We start from the raw sequence: 22,437 nt of genomic DNA, 5'->3' as shown, positions 1-22,437 counted from the left end.
TGAGCTTGGTCTGTTAATGGTGCACACCTGGAACTGAATCAATAATCCACCTGCTCTTATACTCTGTTGTTCAGAGAGTCCAGACAGATAAAGCAGAAAAAAAATCATTCTTATGTTGACATATCATGGACTAATGGCTGTAAAACTACATTTGGTTCAACCTAACAGCAGTTTGTGCAGCTAAATAAGAAGCTTTTGTCTAAGGTTATCCATGACATGCTTGTGTTATATGAGGCATGCACTCACTTCCCCAGCACAAATTTCTGTTATATAGGTGTTGTGGGACTTGAGCAGCGAAGGCATAGACATTGACAGAGCACAGGTGAAGGTGTAACTTGAGTGTACTGATTTGAAACATTTGAAAATTAAATTCTTTGCACTGCCGACTTAAATTGTAGTCCACATGACCCAAAATGCAATTGAATTACTCAATACAGCACAAATATGGATGTTGCTGAAGTGCCAATAAGTGACAGTAAATGAAAATTCAAACTAGTAGCTCAATGACACGTAGTTTAACTCTCCACAACATTGCTCAAAGGGGGACCTCCAAATCTAATTGCCGCCGGTGTTGTTGGTCCACTTCGGCTGCAGGATGCCGGGTCATTTCTTCATTTGAATGCGGAACAGACTGTGTCCCACTTAGCTTCTGCCAGATGTAATATACTACGCTGGCGTTAAGATAGAAGCACAAGGTCAGTGGCATCATTTCTCAGCAGCATCAGGAGCTGTTTGTCAGTGCTGGTTATGATTTAAAGCTTCCCCCTGCTATAAATAACTGAATGAGTCACTGCCTGGGGGGGAAGTGTCCTTAAATTTTAAGCGCCTCTCTTTATCCTTTCCCCCCACATTTGATAAAATTAAGATGAATGAAAACAGCATCATGTATTTGTTGGCAATGAGAGACTTCAAATCACTTGCATACATTTTTAATGTATAAAATGCCACTAACAGCATATTACAGCACCATATATATACATCCATCATTTCAGCGACACTTGCTTCTGCCATAAAAGAGCAACCGCACTCGCGATAACACTTAATCCATTCATGATACAAATACACATGATGTGGCAAAAGTATAATGTACAGCACTTTGTGATAAGAGCACTAATGATTCATATTAATGTACAATATGTACACACAATGTAATAAAAAAGTGAACACACAGAGAGGTAACACAATTCTCCCTGATCCTAACAGAAGGACTCAGCAGCCGGCAGGTTTAAATCAGACAGAAATATGATTATAACAGCATCTGTCTCCTCCAAATACCATGTCAGCTGTGAGGAATCTATATTGCCCGTCTCTGCTTCTAAGATGTCACGCTGGCAAATCTGGCAGCCGTTTTCAATCTTCAATGGTCCCTGGAGTAGTTGGCTTTCAGCTGTGTTTCCAAGCATGTGTATGTGCCTCGGTGTGTGTGTGTGTGTGTGCAGCCTGTCCATGTGAAGTGCCTCCTGGGGCAACAAGAGGTTCAGATGTGTCAGTCCAGACAGGAATCCTGCTTTGCCTCGCAGCTTCCTGCGCTCGCACTTCCTTGGCTGCCTTGAATCCAACATTTTCATCTACATTTGAGGATGAGGTGTCCCCAGAATAAGGCGTGGAAGAAAAACAAGCGCCGTAACTGAGAGATTCTTATGACTCCTTTTGGAACAGACTCGATTTAATCTGGGAGACGTTCATTCAGTCATGCCTGGTTGCGCTGTCACAGATGGTGGAATTTATTAGACAGGCAGGAAATAGAATGTTTGGAGCAGAATAATCCTCAAAACCACACAATGAAATCTTAAAATTGATAAATGTGACAAAGGGACAGTTGTCTGCAATGAATGAGTGCAATCACTCATTATTACTATTATTCATTCATCCACCACTGTATGTTTTTGAACTGTGGGAGGAAATTGGAGTGCCTGGAGTAGACCCACGTGAGAAGAGGAAAAAGCTGCTGTCATGTGACATAGAATGGATTCATGATACTTCACTCAACATTGAATTGTCAAGTCCAAATTGTGGGATGTCACACAGGTGACCAAGGTGAGAAGTGAAGAGCTTCATATTCTAGTGAGGCTGAATTCTGCCATGGCATGATTTGAGTCTAAATATCATCACTGTTGCTGGGACACATTGTGTAAACACACCTAAAATATCTGCTCTGCTTTATAACTGAAGACACAAAATGGGAACTCTTTAGAATGCAGAACACATATTGACTACTGATAAACGAATTACCTATGATAAGTGTTAATTATCAGTAACTATGCCGTTGTTTCGAGTGAACTTTCAGTGACCATTTCAGGGAAAATATAGTCGGGCTAAACAGCATGCAAATTGGTACTGTATAATGATAACAGGCTGGTATGTTGCTTATACACAAATGAATGAGTAGTTTATTCATGATAAAAAATAGACTAGATTAGATGGCTTTTAATGTTCCATAATCTGAAGTGTAACCCACACGAGGTTAACACAGTACTGCTCAAAGAGAAAATGAAATGAAAGCACCAGCAGGAGGAACAATTCAGGTGGAATTCCAGCATTACTGTGAACACATATCCGCTCACATGCACTCCCTCATGACAAAATATTGGCGACGTGAGGGGGTGACTGAAGAACTCCAAGAGGATCAACAGTTTTAAAACATCATTGTGAATTTCATACTTCACGTCAAGTACCATTCAAATAGCATGTTACTGCCATTAGTGTCATACATTATAATCCGTTCAGTGTGTGTGGACAGGCCAGACTGACAGCTGATTCAAACAGCGAACGTCTAGATGAAACATATTCAATGTTGGTAAAACAAAAAAAAAGGACAGATACATACACTATCTTTATAGTTTCACATAAAAAGTACTGCTGCCTTTCATTACTTTATGGAGGAATTTCAAATAACTTTTTAATATTGACATTAAGAAATCATCCAAAATTCCATTAGATTAATGTCAGTAGATATAACAGTAATTTCTGTTGGAATATTCCAATGAATGCATAAATGATTCTCATGTACAGCCTGGCTGATGTCAAGTGGTTGAGACAGATTAATCTAATAAGCTCTCAGCAGCTGTAAATAAAAGAGCTGACAAATTTAGTGGGATTGAATAAATGACTAAGCAAATGGATTTCCCATTGAAGAGAACTGTGCTGTGCAGCTTGTTGCCTCTACAACTATAGCTTAATTCAAACTCTCAAGTGGGAGTATGTCAGGACCTGTGATGTACCCAAACACAACACACCGACCGAGTTATCGCAGGTAACTGACAACACGCTTTTGACTGCATCAGATTAAGACGCATTCGCTTTCCTTGCTTTTAAAAACCTGTGCTGATTATGTCAAGTTTAGTTTGCGTTTGTCAGCAGGTTGGAGGGAGAAGTGAAGTGAAGCAGCGCGCTAGTCGACTGCAGCACATCTTCATGTGGAATGCATCAAAGGTGCATCAGCTCAGATACAAGCATGTAGTAGTGTGTGCGTGTGAAAATGTCGCCTGGTCTGCTGAGGAAAATTGTGCAAGGCAGCTGTTCCGCTGAAATAATCTGCTTCATCATGGCTGTTGTAACTGCTCAGCTCTGCACAGAACCCATCCAGAATGGTCCAAAACCACATCACCTCTGTGGTTTCCTTTCACCAATTGTGCTGTGCTGAGGAGACACACCTGAGTGAGACAAACTCAGCTTCAGTTCATGTTCAGCTCAGCGCTGACATAGATTTTGTGCTTAATGGTGTGAACATGACAGAGGTGGGAGAAGGGCGCACTCCTCCGCCTTGCTGTGTGGAGCGTCACGTTTCATAGTTTGACTGTCACCACACATGCTCCAGCCCGACCCAAACACAGAGGTGCTACCTGGAAGGCAAAAGAAAAACAGCAGGATTATACTTATTTTTGGATTTTAATAAGCTCCACAATTCAATTTTAAAATATAATGTATGCAAAAAAGATTGTAATCTGCTATCATTTTTGGTATTACTTTGTCAGTGCATTTCTCTGAGAGCCTGACCTGCTCATGGCACACACTTGGAACTGATCTGCAGTACTTAAAAACCATGCTGTTCCAGTGCTGTGTGCCTTCTCTTCTCCCTGGTGACTCTTATTTAGGTGCTTCTGTTATTGTTACATTCAGTGAGTGGTTGTTGACCACCTCGTGTGGTTTCTGTTTTTTGTGAGTTTGTCATAGACTACACCTTGTAATCTGCCTCTACCTGTTCTCTGTTTCGTGTTAGTGCGCTCCACTGCATGTTATTGATCACCACATTTCATGTTTGCTCTTGGTTCTCCTCTCTGTGCAATCATTCTTATAAGAAAGTTGATAACTGTTAATGTCAGTGCTCACACAACTGGGAGAATGATTAAATACAATCTTGTTGGATTTCCTTCTCTAGCTGCGCTGGAATGGTTTGGTGTAAGTTACTGTGTTACTGTGTAATTACCTGGGTCCACTCGTTGGTCTGAGGGTCATAAGCTTCCACTGTATTGAGATACACCTGTCCGTCATAACCCCCCACAGCGAAGAGACGGTCACCCAAGAGACAAACGCCGACAGCGTCTCTGCTGACACTCATGGGGGCAACTGCAGTCCACACGTCAGTCTGTGGGTCGTATCTGTTCCAAATAGATTTGCATTTCAAAAGTTTTATTATCAATTAAGGTTACATTCCTTACCATCTTGAAAGAAAAAAAAATCTTGTTCTGCCCGAGCATATTTTGACACTAGAATAAATGTCCCTGAGAACAATCATGGCTTACGTACGTGTTTTCACTGCAGCTAAGGAAGTGAGCTTTGCTAAAGGATGGATCACCTCACCTCTCCACGCAGTCACTAAGTCGCGAGGCCAGAGATGACGCCGGTGCGTCATGGCCTCCAATGGCGTACAGGAAGCCGTGCCACGTCGCCACGCCAACACCGCCTCGCCGCTTTGCCATCGGAGCACAAGTGGTCCACCTGAAAATGAACATTTGAAGTGTATTCAAGCAACATGGGTGCATTGTTTGTTCAGATAATTTTAAGTACTAAGAACTTGATAGAGAAGTTGCAGACGGAGATTAACTGGAGTGAAATCAAGTTTCTTGACCTGTTGGTGTGAGGGTCGAAACACTCCACCGAGCGCAGACACGATGAGCCGTCACGACCTCCAACTGCATACAGCCTGAGAATGAAGAAAAACACTCAGAAATAATTCATCACCTGCACTGGTGGACACTGAAACAGATGGTGTGACGGGTGTGTGCTAAATTTAGGGAACAAAATGAGGTCCAAAAAGATCAATGGACCTAAAGCCATGAGACATCAAATGCAGAGAGGGTCACACCATATGTCCGTGTCATGTTCAACCTTCAGATTTTGTGTCCTGCCGACCAATGACTCAGTTCAGTGGGGAAAACAGACGCTTGACGGTGGCAGTCGAGCAAGTAATGAGCTTCATCTGAACAGTACCCAGAGACAAGGCAGCACACACACACTCACCAGCAATGCTTAGCGCTGTTGGTGCTGTATTAATTACAATCTATAAAGCCCTTCATTGAGGCATTTCCCCCAGGTACTGAATAACAAAAACAACAGTGCTGGTTTGCAATTCTAATATGCTTTCTTGTCGCCCACCGAAGATTTCTGGAGCAACAGAGACACGTCGAGCCGTGGAAACAATCATATCATATCCACTTTAGCATATAAATGAGAATAGGAGCGCGCACGTGAGTGTCATTCCTGAAGAGCTTAGAAATGATTTGTGTTTCTTTTCTTGAGTCTTGTATCGAAGAATAACAAACCAATTGGGTCATTTCAATAAAGGACTTCTTAGAAAACAAGAATTCAACTTATCGCCCTTTAGCACTGAAATAAATGTAAACAGTGACTGATGGACTCGTACGAAGGTCACTTACTTGCTGTTAAGTACAGCCAAGCCAACAGTGCTCCGCTGTGTTGCCATACTAGCAACGAAACTCCACTGGCGAGCTTGAGGGTCCCATCTACCAAAAGGAACATTATGAAATCGCACATGACCAAAACTCATCCATACAGGATGACTTCAGTCTCACCGCTCGACTGTGCTGAGGTAGCTCCAGCCATCATGGCCTCCAACTGCATACATGGGTCCTTCAAGGACGGCAACACCTGCAGCAGTCACAGAGGCCTGATGTGTCACTGAATCATTACCAGCCCATAAAACAAGACAAGAGGTTTCACTGCGTGCGTGATTAGACACTTGGCAGTAGCAGCTCGTTGACACCTGCACACCAGGGAGGATTTATGCGCCAGAACATCTGCACCTCCAGATGTGTAGTCACCACAAACCCCCTTCCAAACAGGATGTCGTAAAAACATTGACGCACCAGAAAAAAAAAAACCTCTATGACAAAACCTCTCATAAGTTATGATTGGCTTTGTGTTTTAGCTGAGAATATCACTCAAGGTTCAGTGTCTCTGACTGCAAGGCCATGACTGAGTGAATCACAACAAGTTTACTGTGTGAACATACCAGTAGTCTGTTTCTTAAAGTGCAATAAAAGTGACAAAACAATCAATTGCCCGGAATTCAGAACCCTTGTCCTTGTCCTTCCACATATGATTGTGATGACACAAAACTTTGACACCAACATTTAAACCCAAACAGTCAAATATATTCTGATTCTAGAACATCACACTCACCTAAGCCGTGCCTGTGTGTGGACATGGGGGGCATCACACTCCAGGTCTTGCTTAAAGGGTTGTAACACTCCACAGTGTTGAGTGTCTTGAGCCCGTCTCGTCCCCCAACCACATACAGGCGACCGTCCAGGACAGCTACACCAAACTGCAGACGACGTCCACTCATGGTTGCCACCTGTTTCCAGGTGTCCTGCCGCAGACAGTACTGCTCTATGCTGGTGGCGCCTAGAGCAAAGCACAATCGAGATTAAGTTGAAAGCAGATAAAATATCTATGCGTTTACTTGCCACTGTCTCACATCAACCAGATGGAAGTTTAAATGTTATGGATTTCCCTATCATGTCTTCATTGTTCAGAACTTTTAAATACAAATGAAATGAAGTTCCAATTTAAAATCCCTGTTTATATCACCCCCTCATAGCTCCAAACACTAGAAATAGACTACAATCGGCGAACAGCAGACATCTTGCCAGAACAACTGTCTCAGTGAGGTTCACATGAAAGTGTAGTTGCTCTATATTTTGACCCTAATCTTGTTACCTTTCGAAGCATCCATGCCTCCCACTGCGAACATCACTCCGACAGTTGCCTTGCGAGGACGGGTGCGTGGGCTCTGCAGCAGCGGCTGACGCTGGGGCAGCAGGTGATATTTCATTCCCTCCATTAGCAGTCGCTGGCACTCCACACTGTCCCGTAGCAGGGGATTGGATTCCAGGTCTGCCAAGAACTGATCAGACACACAGGGACGTAAAACAGCAGCAACAAATCGAAGCGACAAATAGATTAAGCAAATACACCGGTGGGCGTGTGATGTGGGTCGAGAACAAGCGGAAACACCATGTGATCACTGATGGGAGAGGTCAGATAGTCTTAGAACCTGTTCTCTTATTGATTGAGGGATTAAATTGGTGAAGAAATCATTTGTTTTCTCGACCGCACACAATCAGAGATCATCTTACTCACACAGGGTCGATTCAGACCTTAATATCTTATCAGTTCCCTGGGCCATACCCTCATCTCTCTCTCTCTAGCGCTCTGTCTCTCGCACACGGACACAATCAGAGGCTGTGCTGTGGAGCATTTCAATCCACTGCTCGGCTCCATAAAACAAATCCACAGGAAAAGATGCTGGATTCTCCCTCAAGCTGGGAATTACATGGTTTACATTTAGATAGGTGAGTGCTTGTGTGTTTGCACAGGAGACATAAAGAGAGAGAGAGGTAGACGTGCTGATATTTATCAAGCTCCAGCTATTGCTTCAGCCATTAAATATTAATAAGCACAATCTTTACAAATTCCACATTTTGAGTGTCGGACTTCTTCCATAATTGCCATCAATACAGGAAAAATAAACAGGGAACGGATAATTGAACTTGGTCACTGAATATAAAATCAATTTCCCGAGATGAAGTGGAGGGAGTAAGTAAGCATAGTAAATGGATAAGCTGCTTACACGCCAGGATGAATCCACGCTTCAGTGGCACACAATCACACACAGACAAATTAGGAAGAACCCTGCATTTACTGCGGCCCGTGTGCCAGAGTGGGGAGAAGATTGGGAAATCTTTATTTTATACGCTTGGCAGCTTATCCCCGTGATGAAGTTTGGAAGGATGATTTCAGTCTTCGCCATGGATCTTGTTGCTCGACCCACTGTGACGAAACACTTGGACAAAATCAACAGCGTGATCCTCGAGTCACAAGATGGAGTGTCAGAGGAGCTACTTCTCCTTAAATGTAGTTTTTTTTATAGCTACAGTCATATACAGTGTAAGATACTCTTATACTCTTCCCTCCACTGGAGACATAAGTCTTTCTGGAAGTTATTCACAGGTGAGAGGAAAATGGTGCACAAGATTTATCGCCGACCTGGAGAGATAATGAATGAGTGGTCGAGGGATCTGCTGTAGCTGCAGCCCAGTGCGGAGAATGCTTTTCTTTTCCCGCTGAGAGCTTCTGTTATCTGCTCTCTTTGGCTCAAGAAAGTCTTCTACGTCTGACGGTGATTTCCCATGATACATTTAGAAGCTGGCAGTTTGCTGAAATGCAATCGTGACTGTTTAATGCACAAATATACAGGAGCTAAAGATGTCCAGCTTTCATGCAAGGTCAAATCTAACTGTGGCCACCTTGCTAGTCATATGGATTCGCTCCTGACATTGTTCAAAATGACTACAATTGTTTGCTACGCAGAACAATAAATCATCTCGATCTGATTAGAATGGTGGGTTTTTCCTTTGTATTTGGCCCGATCCCTTATGTGGCTTTTCCTCAGGCTGCTGACTCAGACCATCAATCTCCTGCTGAGGCCTGGCTCGACAGAATTGGTGGAGCCAGGGAAGATTGCGACAACCACATGATAAATTTCCCACCGATTCAGCCCCCTCAAGTAAAGACGGTCCGGCTGTGAACTTCACATGGAACCTTTCATTACTGCCACTAGAACAATGCAACTCACATTTTGCTTTTTAGAGTGACAGTGGTGCAGACAACCGATTTCATCACCATATAAGGAAAATATGACTTTTGACCCCTGATGTTTCATACTCCCAAACCATCAAAACTCTTCACTTCTTATAAGTTTTATCATGCTAATGAGAAAGACAAGTTAAAAAATGCTGAGCTACAGTTATTTTATTGTAAACAAGCCAAGCTGTCAGCAAGCAACTACTGCATAACTATGATCTTCAGAATTGTTAAGAAAAATGAATTTCACTGCATTTGGTGAAAAAAGGAATGCATAGTAGAACTCAACCATCTAGAAATGTGGTTCAATATCAACCTTAATGAAAAAGAAGTTTAACATTTTAACTTCAATACACCAGCAAATATTTTATTTTGAAAAGCTTTTCAAGCACTTCCTCACTTTACTGATCCAGGGCTTTGAAATTAAAACAAATTCTCAGGACTTACTAATGAAGAGTTGTCAACGTCCCACTGTCCCCTACTGGCAAAACTGTCAGCTAGCTACTTTTGGAATTGATGTTAAAAGGTAGAACAATTTCATCAACTAAATCCTGTGAGGCTCCTCCTTCACTTCGATTGTCGGCAGAGGCTTCCAAATATGGATCAGACGGTTAGTTTAACTTCATGATGAAATTATCCCACATACATGAAGTTACATTTTTCACAACTAAATGTATTCATTATATCCAGGGCAATACAGTAGCAGTAGAATTTGGGGCAGTTGTGCTTCACAAAGGTAAAGTATTTTGAGTTGTGGACATTCACCAATCTATCAACTTCGAGAGAGCTATAAAAATAAGTCACGAGCCGGGTCGCATTGCAGGCTACAAGAAGGCCATGCTCTCATTTCTAGAGCATGAGAGGCTGAATGTCCAATTCAAATAAGAAGTATTGGTATATCACAATGCGAAAGAAGTTTATCCTGGGCGATGCATGATGATACATCTTGCGAAGGAGACACACACATGAATTCCAGCCAACAATTGGCCATGCTATCGGTTGTCTGTCCTATTTAAGGCCAGCAGAGACACTGGGATGACTCAGATTGCATGCGTGAAGCAGTGTGAGTGATGGTGGTCATGAGGAGCAGAGGTTAACAAATTTAATCCAGCACACTGACACCCCCCGGTGAAAATATGCACCACATAGTGCTGTTTCTAATGGTTGATAAATATTGACTACCCATTCATGTGCTATATCAGTTTCATAGTGCATGAAAACTGTGATGATCAATCCATGTGTCAGCGTGGCACATTGCTGAAGGTGGTGGAGAAAGCAAATGTTAAAGGTTGAAATAACCTTGCTGTCTCCTCTAGCCTCACACTCTTTTCTGCTGGTGGCTATCGACAGCCTGGGTTCCATGATCCATCTTCCTCCCTAATGATGTGTTATAGCTACTTGTGATTCCAGCTGACCAGGGCTAAGTCGTATATCTGCGGTGGTCATGCTATGCACTGGAAGAGGTGCAGCAGGTTGAAGGTAGGAGAAAGGGGAGGGAGACATTTTGGCCTCTTTATCTCTGCAGTATCTGTATACGCAGTGCGGGAAAGAGTTATGAGCAGAACAAATGATTTATCTGGCATAAAAAAAATATCACACTGAATAAAGGTTTAATGGCTATGCGTGTGTGTATGTGGTTAAGGTTTAGCCAGCAATGGGGGGAGCAGCCTAAGGTCAGCAACGAAAGAAGAACAACTATTACGCCAAATTCCTCATAAATTTAACATGGAGATACAGGCGTGACAGTACAATAACTTAATATCCCAGTGAATATAAAGAATTCATATATTATGAGCAATAAACTGTGAAAGTAACAAAACCATTTGTGCAAAAGAAAAAACCCTATTTATATATTCGAAACAATTTTGTTAGACACTGGCTCAAATACTATATACATCAAAAGACAATATGCAAAGGAAAATATAAAAAGAAGATTCATTTTCTTGCAAAGCCCAGGTGATACTGCCAAAAAGGCCTGAATCACAATTATAGAACATCACAGATACCGGACAGTTAAGCATTACTTTTCATAGCCATCAGGGGTTCTTGGGTCTGATGTTCAATGAACGATTCTACAGTGTTAGAACAGTGAAGTTGTCATGTTTGATTTATATCTTAAAGAAACTTAACTGGGAGAATAAACAGGGGAAAAAGAAATTATTGTTGTCACCAAACCTTTACATACCAGGACACCAATTCACTACAAGAGCTATGATAAATAGTACTTTTAGATCTAGATCTGCAGTAGCAACTGTGGAAGAAAGAAACTGGGCATGACAATGCAATTTCTGGAGCGATAATGCTGAAAAAAATTACCTGAGGTTGCAACAGCGGCAATCTTATGTGAGCCAAGAGTGAAGGCAGGTGGCGCTGCCTAGTGGCAGCGTCATGATGAACCCATGTTAACAAAGATGTCACCACTGTTTCCTCATCTGGCACATTAATGTCATCAGAAGTGAGCAGCTTCTCGACCTCTTCCAGGGGCAGGAGCAGGAACTCTTGGCCTGCCACCACCTCCAGGAAATGTTCCTGGTGAATTGGGGGGGGAAAGAGAAAGGTCACACAATATATAAACAATGAGCTGCTGATGCACTGAGAGACAAAGAAGAGAAATTAGAGTCTAAGAAAGGAAAGGGAGCTAAGTATTAAAAATGAATTAATGTACTTAGAAAGTAAATATATAGTAGAACTATGCAAAAGCCTGATAGTAGAAACCATCATTATTATTAGAAGTCCATCAACAGCATAATATTATCCCTATGTTTATATGAAGAAAGTATCCAGCAATACGTAGATAACACTGGACATACAGTATATACAAGCATGAGCATTAATAAACCATGTTTTTATTGTGAGTGTCCCAGAGAGTCAGAGGGGTATTTATGCTAATAGTCACATTTCGTTCTGAGGCCAGGGGTTGTAAAAAACAGCAAGGGAAGAGCAACTATTTACAGCCATTTCTTAAGATGCACCCACCATTGTATAGGAATGGGCCGCTCTCTGCAGGTCATTGCAGCCTTGAGCGTCTGCATAGGAGCTGATGCCAAGACAGTTGGAGGGGTGAAGCTGCTTCATGAGGAAGGAACAGCAGGCAGAGACTACAGAGGACAACTGCAGCAGACACGATGCAGACAGCAGAGACTCAATAGTGTCTTCTCTCAATTCCAGGCGGCCTGGATGAAGTGGTGAATCAACAAGATTCAGAAAATACGTCCCAAACTAGAAGCCTTGATAGTAACAAATAATGAGTCTAAAGGACTGTTTGACTTTACCTATCACAACAATGTGTAACTGTTAATACATTTTTTACAATTAATATGTAACAATTTAAAATACGACTAAATGAACATTTCAGTTTCATTATCCAATTGTCCTGTCATTAACAGAGGTTACACTGAACAATATCAATACAATCGAATAGATAACAATAGAATCTAGAATAATAGGTTTGATGAAAATGTAAAAGGTCTGTACCTGTGTATGCATACTGCACCAAGACCCATAATGCATCAGGATCAATGCCCTCCATCTTCACCTCATCCTGCTTTGCCTCTCGCACATCACTCGTGAACATGGCGGCAAAGTAGTCGGACACAGAAGAAAGGATGAGTCTGTGAAAGAGGAGAACGCCAGGCATCAGTCAGACAGGATGGACAGCTGTGATGAGCGGATGGTGCTCTCGACCTTGCTGACAAGACAAGTGTGGACTGAAGGGGAAAGGATGCTGCACAGAGAGTGAAAGGGCAGCCAGGAAACTGTGACATATCAGTCGCACAGCAATGATCCTGAAAATGTCAAAAACAATGAAGCTGGGCAAATGAAGTTCGACCGAGGCAACCAGGAAAGCTTTCCGTTTTCCTGCGATACTTCTCACAGCATAGATAACAGGAAATGAGGCAGTGACTGGTCTTCGTTAGATGAAAAACAACAGTCAATTACAACTGTATTCTAGGAGTTGGGTGGGGTGCACCTCACTTTTAGAAGCTACACACATTTAATGGTGCACTGCCAGAGGTAGCCCCTTTGTCAGGGAACCAAAATATTGTCCCTGCTTTTATTTATTGTTGCCAACCAGGAATAGGCTTCTATAACTTAAACTGTCAAGAAAATCCCACATTCTACATTATAGAGCTTGTGTTGCTTTTGAGTGATTATTTGTACTTGTTTGTTTACTAATATGTGCAATATTTGGTTGACATTAAAAAAAAGAACTGCAAAGATTTCATCATGACAACCCTTAACTAGATGTCTGGATAGTGAGGATTTACAACACAGTGTCCCAACAGGATCACTGACCAAGAAACAGGCTAGGCAAGGACTTTTAACTGAGTCAATAATTTGGCTGACACAGCTCATATATAATGTAGCACTAATCCCACACAACAGTGGCTGCAGCAATCAATCATTTTACAGAGCACTAAGAAGCCGTCCACTCAACATGAGCATTGGCCTCTTCCCAGTCCTACTCTTCCCTCCATCCATCAGCGATCAGCAAACAGAAACCTTGACATCAGCAAGAAAACGATGGCACAACCAAGTTGAGGAAAACTATAACTATACTATAAAACTAATAGAGCACTAGAAAATAAATGGGGCTTAGATAGTCTCTGAAGTGAGAAAGTGAGAAGGAGAAATTGTCTCAGAGAAGGTCAGTCTAAACTTTAGAGGCGAAAGAGGTAGCGCCAAGCCAAGTATATAGCAGAAGAGACAGCCTGATGCAGGCCGCAGTGACATTTGGTGAAGGTCGCTTGTAAAGCGAGGCAGTTAATTAATTCCCACTGTAACAATCCATTACGCTTCCAAGCTGCCATGACGGAAACATGCACACAAATGTGGATATGGATACTAAGAGAGTCTGGCTTCCTTCTCCAGACAGGATAGAAAATACAGAACTGATACACGGATGATCTTCTGTCATTATGCCAGGGGTTTTCACCATTTCTCTTTTATATGGATCTGACACAACAAATATCTCTTTTGTTCATTATTCAGTGCTTGAAAAGATGAAACCGCAACAAAAGCACAAGGGATAAGCAACAGAAACAGAGAACCAATGTCCAGATCAATATATTCACATCAAGTTCTTCAGTATTGTCCTTCATGATCATCAACACAATGTGGGAATAAGTGCTTGTGCATGTGGTCATGTGGAAATGGGACCTTATAGATACTTGCGAGTTAAGTGGGGAATAGGGAAGTCTATCTTTAACACATATATCTCATGCGTACATTATGATGATTCAAATTCTGTATTAATACAATCAACACACTTAATACACAGGTGAAATATCTAGAAGCAACTCAAGGCATCTTAGGAAAGGAAGTACTTAGGCACCCTGAGGTAAAGAATAAATCGGTGGCATTTACTGTATGCATCACATCAAAAATCTTTCTATCATTCACCTGACAAAAGAGCTTCAGCTATATCTTTTAGATTGTATTCTGTATTTCTTGCTGTGAAAAGCTAAAAGCTTCAGCAGGTTATCTGCAAACACAGCACAGAGATGAAAGCAGAGACAAGGCAGACATTGTGTCACGCTGTATTACAGGGAACTGCTCGAGAACAAATACTCAAAAAAAGAGAAAAGGAAACAGCAGCGAGTATCAGGAAAGAAGGTTAAGAGCTGGGAAGTAAACACTGCGGTGTCTGTTTGACTTTGCAGGGGTTTGCTATGTATCGTTAAAATAGGCACTAGAAGGCACCTTCACAATGGATATTTTTTAGTAAAGTTTTAACAGTGTCGCTGAAAACACTCTTAAATCACATACAAAGTGAGCGTTCCAGTTCCAGTTCCAGTTCCAGAGAGAAACAAATCAGGAACCAAAGGGAGAATACTTTTCCTGGCACAGCCCCTGCAACATGCGACACACGACGACAGGGATCACATGCACTCCCACACAACAGGGGCTTTTGTTCATCACCATCTGTGCCCAGAGGTCCAAAGTCTAATGGGGCAGGGAAGAGGAGGAAAAAGATAATAAAGGCATCCTTGTAGATCGTTTTTTTGCCCTTCTTTATTCTGGTACAGAAGTTACCTACTGCTACACGCAGAGAAAGCCAGCATCAAATCAGGACAAAACCGTCTAGAAATGGGTGACAGGCTGGTGATGCATGAATCAGAGGCCCACTGTGTTACAGCAACTCCCAAAATATGGCAACATTCAGGTGTATTTCCTCCCTAGATCTGATTGAATCAGCATCCACTGAGTCAACATGAGTCTATCCCTGCACCGACTCTTGAAGTGTTCGCAGAACCATCAACACATTTGAAAAGCTAAGAAATTTGGCGTAGTATTTGACTACTTGTAATTGTAAAGTACAATGCTTTGTCACAACTTGGGTTGATCTTCTGCTCCTTGAAGATGGCAGATTCTTCCTGCCTGTATCTTCCCTGCTACTGCTCTCTGTCTTCTCTATCGCTAGCTTTTACTGTATGAAGCACATCAAAAATCTATTACCGAATGGTATTTCAAATGGTAGTTCATGTTTTAAAAAACCCAAATTTCACAGTGCCTCAATGCTTTTTTGCCCTACCTGTGTGCAGGTATTCGCCTCTCTCCAGCCACCAAAGTGACGTCACATAGCTGCCGAGTTCTCAGGTAACCCTCCATCTTACGGAAGGTGACGTCAGCGTGAGACATCGCGGTGTACATGCTCTCCTCTGGACATGCACACGGCTCCATGGACACACACGAGGAAAGTGTGGCACTGCTGTTGGATGTCCTGGACCCGAGAAAAGGAAGCAAATAAACACAATGATAAAGAAAGAAGAAAAGCTTTGCGTATATGTTATACATCTGTTACACCTTAGAAAGACTATTTATTATTGTTTTCTTTGTTGTTTCACCTCATTCCATTTTTTAAATTAGATGAGATTAGACTACCTTTATCTCATTCAATTCTTTTTTTCATATATATTTAAACTTAGATTTAAAGATTTCAATTTTATTCTGTTTTTTTTCAGAAATGCACAATGCTCATCTATTACATCACAGATGCTGCTGCTTTCATACATATCCTGAACTGGATTTACACGGATGTGACGCTCATAAATTGAACAGCCAAATCATTCCGTCTGAACTGCGGTGATAAAGCAGATTAGCTCTTTTCTCTGCCACTTTCCAGGACATGGTTTTTTCAGTTTCAGGATCAATATTTGGTTTGTGATTCCAAACATAAATTCAGAATTACTTCCAACAAATATGACTAAAATAAACCCTAGGGGTTTGTAGAGAAACCGCACTTTGCAGCAAGCAGATGGAAAAGAAAACACCAGAGTCACTGCTTGTCAGCCAAAGAAAGCCGACCTATCCATTACTTTGCACTTCATATCCACTTTCCTCCTCAAACAAAAAGCGTCCTGAGTTTGTTTACTGCTTATATGCATGCCTGCCCGAATGTTTTTCCAGATAGTCTGGGGGTGAGGCTGAATCCTGCCAGAGCAGATGAAGTGCAGAAATATAGCCTTTCAGTCCCAGTTAACTGAGGCTGACAGGCACTCGACATGACCAGAGTGAGAAAGTGACCGTCAAAATATTTTTAACCCTTTACAAGACATGCAGAGACACTAGAATCAACACAGAGCCTCTCACGCTGAAATCCACCACTGATCTGCTCACATTAAATCTTCAATGACATTCATATAAAGACATCTCTTTTACGATAGGGAGAAAGATTGCACAAAAGATTGGTTGAGGCTGGGCACTGAAGGACAATGGACCCAAGGTGTTTTGAGGCGTTTGGGAAAGTACGACAGAAATGAGTGAGGATAATAGAAGAGGGCGAGATGAGTGGAGCTGAGCTTTGAGCCACTCTGGGATTCTGCATGCGTACAACGCTGCGATCCCATTTGGGATTTTGCCACCTGCGTTCTTAGATTAGCATGGTGTACAGTGAGGAGGGGCAAACAGGAGAATAGACTTGCCTTTTGATTTATCCACATGCTGTTAATGGTCGGCACGAGCTGAAGGAAAAGCGACTGCATCATTACTGCCTGATACACAAATGGACTTCTGCAGCATGGACACAAATGAAACATTTTCACCTCCACCACTGAGGTTTAGTTCTCAACGGATTTGGCTCGCCTGTCTGTGTTCAAAATAACTTAGTTATCGACAAATTTGGATATATTCTTCAGAAGGTGTGAAATGGGACAAGGTACAAATTACTCCAATTTCAGATCCAGGAATTTGACCTCATCTTCGTGCCAAAAAAGGTGTTGGGAGAGTGTTGGACAGAAGATCTAAAGGTCTGCGGTTTGATCCTGGGTTTTGGCATCAGTTAGTTTTGGTTTCAAAAGTGAGGAGAGTAACTAACTGCTTGGCGAAGGTTTGCAGTCGCCGATTGCTTTTTTAATCATGACATGTGCATTTTGTTTGTTTGGTAAAGAATAAAGAATTACAAATTATGTTTGCTCCTTTTACCTACCTTTTTGTAAAAAATGATACCATTACGTAAGTCACACATCTTGAAGTCACTTGTCAGCATTGCAGTCATATATACTCAGTGTTTCCATCCTGAATTTGGACTTATTACAAATTATATGAACGTTCCTTCATGTTAACAGTATTTCCTTTCTTAAGTGCAAAATAAAAGCTGACCTCCCAAAACATGTCACGGCTACATTTATTGAAATGTGAGCCAAAGATACCCTTAATAAATAAATTGAATAAACCGAGTAACAGACAACTCTCAAATTGTAGTCATAGATAGCGTTGACATCATTTGGCCTGGAACTAATCTGCGTGGAAGGATGTAACTGATATTGATTTCCAGAGCAAAATTAAATGCGAGTGACTCTAGTTGAACTCTAATTCAAATTCCCTTTTATTTGGGGCAAAATTTCAACAGCACGGTAGGTTATACTAGAATAAGGTTATATTAGTTTATAAATCTGTAGGACGTTCTTTAACTTGGCATGTTTGTGCAGTACACAGAACGGATTGTGAAACGAAACTCATGAACCGATGTGAAGGCAAAGAAATAAATGAAGGGGGCCACACGACTGCTGGGGCCCCTCAAAACATGCTGGATTAATGGGCGTTGACTCATTTAAACAAATTATATTCAGGCAAAACAATTGCAAGAGGAGTTTAACTGAAATGCTCACGAAATACAATATAAATATAATATAAAATGCATTTAATAATGACGTATAATTCTATTTTTACATACTGAGAGGTGGTCTGCCAAGCATGCGCCCCAAAATCTTTCTTATCAATGACCCCCAGGTTTGTGTACCTGCAGGAGCTGGAGTCAGTGTCCACGGGGTTATTGTTGTTCTCCTCTGTGCCCGGAGCTCCAGCTGCTACCAGCTCCTCTCCATCCTCGGGGTGGAGCTGGGGCTCCTGGGCGACAGGGCCCTCTCCCGGGGGCTCCATGTTCAGACGTGAGCGACGGTGCGACGGAGGGGAAAGCCAAGACAAGGACGCGACAGAACTCCTGCACTCCGGTGAGCTGACAGAGCGGGGGCAGCTCACCGGCGCTCCAGTTCTGCCTGGACCACCCCGACCCCCAGCCGGATCAACAAACTTTCTTCCGCTGCTGCTACACAGGTTCGACCCGCCGCTGGCGCTAGCCGCCACACAGCTGCTGCCACTCGGGGAATTCAAGTTGCCACAGCCGCTAACTGAGGGTCCGTCTACAGAGTTGCCACCTGGTCTCCTCCCGGCGAAGTAGTCTCCAAGTGGCGGCGGCGAGTGAGGCGGAGGAACCGCGGGGTGACCGAACCACCTCCATCGGATCCGGAGAATCTGCTTCACGTCGAACTCCTTCCGCGAGGAGGGACCCGCGCCTCCGCTCGACATACCAGGGCTCGCGACTAGGAAATGGCGGGAGGAGCTCGCGTCGCTCTGTACTATCGCTGGCGCGTCGCTCCTGGCAACCGCGCGGTCAGTTCGGAGACTGAGGGAGCGGAGAGGAGAACTCCGGAGCTCACGGGAGGAAGGAGGAGGAGGGCGAGGCGAGGGGGGTCGGACGTCTTCGTCGTCCAGTCCTGAACCTCTTACCGACGGAAAAAAAATAAGTGCATTCAAATGACTGCAAAATCTCCGCTTGACAATGGACTGTACAGCCCCAGCGGCATCTCCATCATCATCATCGTCATCCTTCCAATGAAGACCGCTCTGCTTTCAAAACGTTCACAAGGTTTCAGTGCCTTCACTACTGACTAACAGCAACGAAACTATGAAGCTCACAGAGAACAAAATGACTGCTAGATTTCAGCAGATGAGAACAGCAAGGAAGCATAAAATAGAAACATTTGGCGCTATAAATCAGCGAAAAGAGTATGAGATTTGTTTGCAGAGACCGCACACCCCTTTTTGATTAAAAAAAAACTTGAGTATTTCTCATTCAACAAGGAAATGAGTCAGTGGGCTCATCCTCTTCACCATTTCCACGTCCTCATCTTTCCCATTTATGCTGTGCTCTCAGTAGCTCTGTGCCAGGAGCCTCACAACAACCAGGTCAACTGCTTCTAGCAGGCGAGCAGACTGATGGACATGAAAAACTGAATTCCTCCAGTAACTTGTGAATTTTCTCTTCTGTTCTCATCAGTTGTTTTTTCTATAAGTGTGCTGAATCCTCCTTTCATCTGCAATGCAGCAAACATAGTCATAGAAGGGCAACAATCGGCTGTGCATGTCTTCACCAGACCAACACATGAGCTTCTCTGCAGAAGGCAGAAACTTCTGCAGTCCCACACGCAGACCAGTGGGAGGTTCTTTAGGGCCTCCTCTCTACAGAGAATCAATAAGTCAAGCAGCTGAGGTCAGTTTAGGATTTACACCGATGTGATGCTCATAAACCGAACAGCCAGATCATTCCGTCTGAACTGCACCAATGAAGTAGATTAAGCCTTTTTTTCTGCCAGTTTTCTGTTTCAGACTGTGCTTTGGACAAGTAGGTGCAGGACCACCCCTCTGCTGTTTCTGATCAATATTGCAAAGTCAATGTGAAAGCACACACAAACACAATAGTGCAAAGAAAACAAGCATCCTTAAATTCCCAGCAAGAATAGGTGTCAGAGGAGCACCAGGCCAGATCGAAGTAGACCACTTTTCTAATGGAAATGAGCGGAAACACTGCCTTCTTAAAATGTCACAATTTACATGCCTCTTTATTAGCACTGAAGGACTACAAATCATGCAGAATATATCAAGCAAAGCCTTCTTCAGAACATCTTGCTACCTGCATGTTGATTAGTTAGGTTGCTGTGGCATGTTGCCATTTTCATGCTAAAGATTAGTGGGATAGAGAAAGTGTTCATTGAGATGTATAGTCCAGGTCTGAAAAAACCTTAAGTCTTGTACTTGTCCCAGTACCAATGATGCTCATCATGCCTGTTGAAGCTGCTGTTTTCAACCATTTACTAAGTCAGACTCCACAGTGGAGTCTGACCCCCAATTTACACCATGTCCAGCAGTGGTGTGGAGGTGCAGCTGTGTAAAGTTTTTAAAAAAAGAATGTCAATTTTTCCATTCGGCTTCAATTCCGCTGTTTTTGCGAGCGCCACGATCGTTCAGACAGAGAATCTCCCGGTGAAAAGGGATGTGAATGATGTAGATGTTACACGCATTTTATTGTGAAAGAGCAGTGTAAACATTACGTCATAACCGGTGAACATGACTAAGACACCGACATGACAACATGGATGATGAGTTGTTAATGTTGGTGGGCAAGTGTCGTCCCATCCTTTATGAGACACGCCATAAACTCTACAAAGACATTGCGGGCGTGACGATCCTCACTGCGCTCCCCACAACCCTGAACAGCAGCAACTGATGGTTAACAGTCATGTTGTTCATAAACATGTCACTGGATGAAGCATTGACACAAAGTAGTGAACGAGATAACAGATTCACCTCAAGATGACGACAACAACATGGTGGATAAACTATACTCAGACCATTAAAGTTCAAGTACATCACGGACAGTTGCAGCAAATGTGATTTCAAAAGAAGCCACGCTGTTTTTCACTGTAATAATGCTGACTCATCTCTGCGGAATAAGGGTTCTTGTTGCAGTTTTTATGGAGTTGAAGGAGATGGAGGCACTGAAATGAGGTTATCGGTGGAGTGAAGGTGTCCATCTCTCTTCTCCATCAGCTGGTCCTGATCATTGATCTTGTGGCGGGGGACTCCCCCGGTTGTTATTGGTCTCTCCTGCGCAAGACGGACGTGCAAATGCAACCATGAAATCCATTCACAGGCTCTTCACACTAGAGAATCAGCATGCAGGCCCGCCTAAACACCAGGGAATCTACAATCACCCTCCACAGCAACACAGCTACACGCCGTATCAAAAGAACTGTCATGGTCAGCTGAGCCTTTCTATTTCCATCCACTGACACAGTATGTTCCCTCTTTCTTCATTTCGCCGCCATCATGTTGCCGGTCTTCTCCCACTGCAGGTCTAATCTCACTCACTGCCTCTATTTCCTGTTCCTCCGCCATGCCATTAAACAGAGGGCTAGAGAGCATGCAGCACTTTGTGATCTGGGAAAGTAATTTCCAAGGACGGAGCGTTGCAGCCATTCATGTGAATAACCCTGGTCAAACTCATGGTGATTCCTGAACAGTTTCTCACATTAATGTCTTTGATTTATAGGTCACAGTGACAATATAAAGCAACCACATCTGGGTCATGACCCATCGATATAAACCATAAATATGGGATTTTCTTTGTTTTATGGACAATTTTATTACCCTTTTTTTCTATTTAACCAGGTGTCAAGTTGTAGGAGTTGCCTCACTGCATTCAGTGATATTTGAATTACAAAACAAGGTGTCAGATTACATAGATCAAACGCATGTGGCTAAAAAGGAAGCAGATGCTATGGAAACATAGCAGATAAACGATGCTTGGATCGGACATCACATCACACGTATATGTTGTGGTCTGAAAAAATTGTCATGATCCACTTTTATTTTGTTCCCTTGACCCCTGTTTCTGTTTCTCCCACCTTCTTTCCTGTTTGTGTGGCACACGGCTGGAGCCAATCGTCCCAATCACCTGTGAATAAGAACACCTGAACTCCAGCAACATGTGCCAGATTGTCTCCCTGATTCCTGTGGTAAAGTGGCTCTCCTTCTTGTTCGTTCGTTCTCTGTCTCTGTGTTCTAGATTGGTCGTTTTTTTACTACTCTCTTTGAAACTCGGGTGCCCGTGTTTCTGCGTGTTTCCTGGTTTGTTGTGTGATTCACTATTTCTGTTTGTGTTTTTGTCTCTGTTTGCAGATTTGAGTTTGTTTGACTCTCCCGGTTCAGTGATGCTTTCTGTTTGGACTCTTATTCGTGCCTGTGGACTTCTCCCGGTTTGACGCTCTT

At 42.8% G+C, this 22,437-nt stretch overlaps 1 protein-coding gene across 2 annotated transcripts; it reads right to left on the bottom strand.

The window, feature by feature from the left end:
- Window positions 1-940: 940 nt before the first annotated feature.
- On the bottom strand, window positions 941-19,255 carry LOC128754546 (kelch-like protein 5). 2 transcript variants are annotated; one of them, XM_053857250.1, is made up of 13 exons: window positions 18,350-19,255; window positions 15,644-15,832; window positions 12,583-12,719; window positions 12,085-12,281; window positions 11,425-11,637; window positions 7,183-7,369; window positions 6,643-6,867; window positions 6,033-6,108; window positions 5,877-5,963; window positions 5,069-5,143; window positions 4,801-4,938; window positions 4,427-4,598; window positions 941-3,842 (listed from the first exon to the last, which is right to left on the bottom strand). In XM_053857250.1, the coding sequence occupies exons 1-13, from the start codon at window positions 18,913-18,915 to the stop codon at window positions 3,786-3,788; spliced, it is 2,319 nt and encodes a 772-aa protein (XP_053713225.1). In that variant the 5' UTR covers window positions 18,916-19,255; the 3' UTR covers window positions 941-3,785. The 2 variants fall into 2 exon arrangements, 1 of the variants encoding a protein (XP_053713225.1); XR_008413933.1 differs by lacking the exons at window positions 5,877-5,963; window positions 6,033-6,108.
- Between the last annotated feature and the right edge of the window lie 3,182 nt (window positions 19,256-22,437).

Source organism: Synchiropus splendidus, chromosome 2 (genome assembly GCF_027744825.2).
Source record: "Synchiropus splendidus isolate RoL2022-P1 chromosome 2, RoL_Sspl_1.0, whole genome shotgun sequence".
Taxonomy (NCBI): Eukaryota; Metazoa; Chordata; class Actinopteri; order Syngnathiformes; family Callionymidae; genus Synchiropus; species Synchiropus splendidus.
This window is presented reverse-complemented; position numbering and strand designations above follow the sequence as displayed.

Bases quoted from the DNA above. Each gene is read 5' to 3' on its own strand.
- LOC128754546 (XM_053857250.1), bottom strand. From the start codon at position 18,915: ATGTCGAGCGGAGGCGCGGGTCCCTCCTCGCGGAAGGAGTTCGACGTG. The intron at 15,833-18,349 runs GTACACAAACCT...TCTCGGGTCCAG, and splicing joins ACTGACTCCAGCTCCTGCAG to GACATCCAACAGCAGTGCCA. The intron at 6,109-6,642 runs GTGAGTGTGATG...TGACTGCTGCAG, and splicing joins CACACACAGGCACGGCTTAG to GTGTTGCCGTCCTTGAAGGA.